The 3306-nt window shown below is 41.6% G+C and overlaps 1 protein-coding gene across 2 annotated transcripts in view; it reads right to left on the reverse strand.

The window, feature by feature from the left end:
- LOC106519142 (cholecystokinin receptor) overlaps positions 1–3306 on the reverse strand; it is a 46009-nt gene that overhangs the window by 6902 nt on the left and 35801 nt on the right. For both annotated transcript variants that reach the window (XM_014010686.1, XM_014010685.1), the window contains one exon: positions 1087–1214. In XM_014010686.1, the coding sequence (XP_013866140.1) occupies positions 1087–1214 (128 nt within the window). The remainder of the gene's footprint in view (positions 1–1086; positions 1215–3306) is intronic.

Below are 3306 nucleotides of genomic sequence, written 5' to 3' on the forward strand. Positions count from 1 at the left end.
CGTTAGGTCTTGCCCATGAGCTAACTAGGGAAGATCTAACGGCCGGGACAGCGGCACGCCAGCCGGATGTCCCACCCGAGGCTTCTCACCTCCAAGTGCATTTTTAACTCCCGAGGGGAGATTTTATTTTGAAAGGAGGAACCGGATGTACAGCTTGAATCTTTCTGGCTTGGACTGAAACAGACGAAAAGTTACCTGAAATAACACCTTTCTCTCCAAGGAACAGTGAGCGAGCCGATTAAAAAGTTCCCTGACTGATCGGACAGTTCCTACCCAGGGGTTGCTTAAGAAGCCATCACCAGGTAAAACTGACGTGTTCCGGGTGACATGTCATGTGGAAACTGAGTGCAGAAGGGATGTGCTGATCCGGTTGGACCACACATTTGACAAAGTAAAATTAGTATAATACTAACCTTACTTTCATCCTTTTCTTGTTCTTTATTTGCCAAAACTCAAGCTCAAAGTGCCAGTAAAATTGTTTGGTTGTAACATCAGAACTGAHGTTTTACTGTTCTATATAAGTAATCTGAGTTGATGTGAATTAAAATTCGGATGMGAGTTTTATCTCATTTAACTTTGGAGCTTGTTAGGAATAACCACAATCAGGTGTACTTATGATTTGTTCAATTTGTGTAAATAAATGATTGCATAGTCTTTATGAATCAACTTGAACTCGTCTGAACGCCCACTTATTGTGTCACTTTCACTTCGCACAGTCAAGATATTAAAAGTAATGAGAAAATACCTTGGTAAAACTTTCCTCATAACCTTGTTTATGAGAGATGTAGGAAAAGCTTAATTCACCCTAAGCTTCACCCCTACACAAGACACCATGTTTCATGGAAATCAAATACTGCACATTCCCCATCTTGGTAGTGGGGATGCTTCTTGGCAGCTAAAGGGTAAAATGAAAGCTGAAAATTATAGGGAGATCCTGAAGCACAATCTGATGCTGTCTACAAAAGCATTATGGCTGAGACGATTTGTTTTCCAACAACACAATGACCAAACTGACTGAAATGCATTTGTGATGCATCCAAAGTTATTAAGCACTGATGTGAAGGGAATTTAAATGATGGATCTCACCAGTTGTCTCTTTGTTCTGGCTAAGCTCGAACTGAATCCCCCGGTAGAGCTCTCTGGAGATCAGACCATATGCTATGATCATCACCACCCCCGGGACAAAGAACAGAGTGAACAGCAGCAGCACGGACCTGAKGGGGGAGAGAACATGCACAGTAAGAAAACAACTGAAATAAAATACAGCCTTAAAGCAAAAGGAAGTTGCTTGGAAACTTATAAAGTTCTTATTTATTGCTCTGCACACCTTCAGGAATGTTCTGAAGATAAGTTAGAGGCCAACCAGATGTCCACCCACCTCTAAGCATCCCCCCCACCTTGATGTACAGCAGAATCCCAAAGTAGTTCTACATTCTGCTCAATCTTCAGTACTTTGCTTCCTCTCTAAAGGAAATATTTATTTAATGCTCGGTGTAACCTTGTTGATGCACCGTATTTTACAGCTCAACACGCTTCACATCCTGCTGCAGCTTCAGTAGATAACATTTATTTTAGTGCTTTTTCATTTAACGCACAATTAGCAAAATCTATTTCTCTTTCGAAATCAGGAGCTCAAAAGTAAATGACCTAATGCTTGTTTACTGGCTGTTAAATGAGAAATTAAAGGCCAAACTGCAATTTGACCACAAATATTTCCCGAATATTAGGACCACTCAGGGAAAGGAGGGCAGGAGAGATAGAGTGGAAAAAAGTTTTTTTTGGTAATTAATTGACTTTCAACTTGTGCAGAAATGTGAAATGAATTGACTCATCCTTCCACCCACCCACTTGTTCCAGAGTCAGGATTTGGGGGCAGCAGATTGATCAGGGAAGTCCAGACGTCTCTTTCCACAGCCACCTCTTCCAGCTCTTCTGGGAGGACTCCAAAGTGTTCCCAGATCAGCTGAGAGACATGAGTGACTTTGCCACAGGCTCTGCTCTCTTGCATGAGCTGCCATGGATGATGGAAGTTATTGGTTGATGTTCTCATTCAGTGCATGCTGAAAACAARAGAATTTACAGGGAGATTGTCCAGATGATGGTGGAGAACCATCATCTGGTTTGAAAAATCTTGAGTCAGATTTTGGGGCAATGAAGGACCACAATGGCTTGAGTGGCTCAAACCAGCAGGACTGGAGCTGGTTTGGGTACATGAAGGTGGTCTACAGCCATTGTTTTGACTGCTGCTCTGTGACTCTTCACAAACTTCAGATGATAGACACGTTTAGAAACACTCAGTGTTCTGAGCTTCTCAGGATCCATAAAAGGGTCCCCAATAATTATTTCCCTTTGACTGCTCAGAGCCAGGCAGTGGTCTAAGTAGTGCAAAGAGGTCTCTAGTTCAATGCCACAGGTGTCACACAGACCATTGTCATGGAGTCCYTTCACCATTTTGTGGCAGTGGAGTAGGTTGGGCCCAATTAGGACTCCAGCCAGTGTACTTATAGTTTTCCTTGTCAGGGAAATGAGATTTTTCCCAAACCTTAGATTTTGACCATCAATCAGTTCCTGTGCCTGTGTGTATTAGCTCCCTYCAGTGGATTGAGTGTTGATGTCTAATCCAGGCCTAGACATAAAATGTCAAGTCTCTGCAAATTCATTTTAAAATAAGAACTTTTTTATCAATAGACTTCTTAACTGTAGCACTGAATGAATGATGATAAACAGCAGCTTCTGCACCTTCATGGTAAGTGTACCACCCACTTTTGAAAGACATTACTGCCTCCTTTGCATTGACGAGACCCCCCACAGCGTGGGGACACAAGTCACAGTGGCAAATCACCTACACCTGAGAAGAGCCAATCAAAAGAGATCCGAGTGGAGCTGTACTCAGCAATTGCAAAGAGCCTTTAGTCTCTCCAGTGTGAACTGGGTCTTCCTCAGGATCATCTCCCAGTTGGACTTGCCCAGAACACCTCCCCTAGGTGCGAAAGTTTGGGCAGCCTTGTTAATTTTCCTAATTTACTTTTATAAATCATTGATTCTTTGGATTAAAAAAATCAGTTAAATATATCATATAGGGGACAAACACAGTGATAGTTGAGAAGTGAAATGAAGTTGATATGATATACAGAAAGTGTGCAATAATTGTTTAAACAAAATTAGGCAGGTGTATAATTTGGGCACAAAAAAATCCTTAACTCATTATTTAGTAGATCCTCCTTTTGCAGAAATAACAGCCTAAAAATGCTTCCTATAGCTTCTAATGAGAGTCTGGATTGTGGCTGAAGGTATTTTAGACCATTC

The sequence above is a fragment of the Austrofundulus limnaeus genome, unplaced genomic scaffold, assembly GCF_001266775.1.
Source record: "Austrofundulus limnaeus strain Quisiro unplaced genomic scaffold, Austrofundulus_limnaeus-1.0 Scaffold72, whole genome shotgun sequence".
NCBI classification, from domain to species: domain Eukaryota; kingdom Metazoa; phylum Chordata; class Actinopteri; order Cyprinodontiformes; family Rivulidae; genus Austrofundulus; species Austrofundulus limnaeus.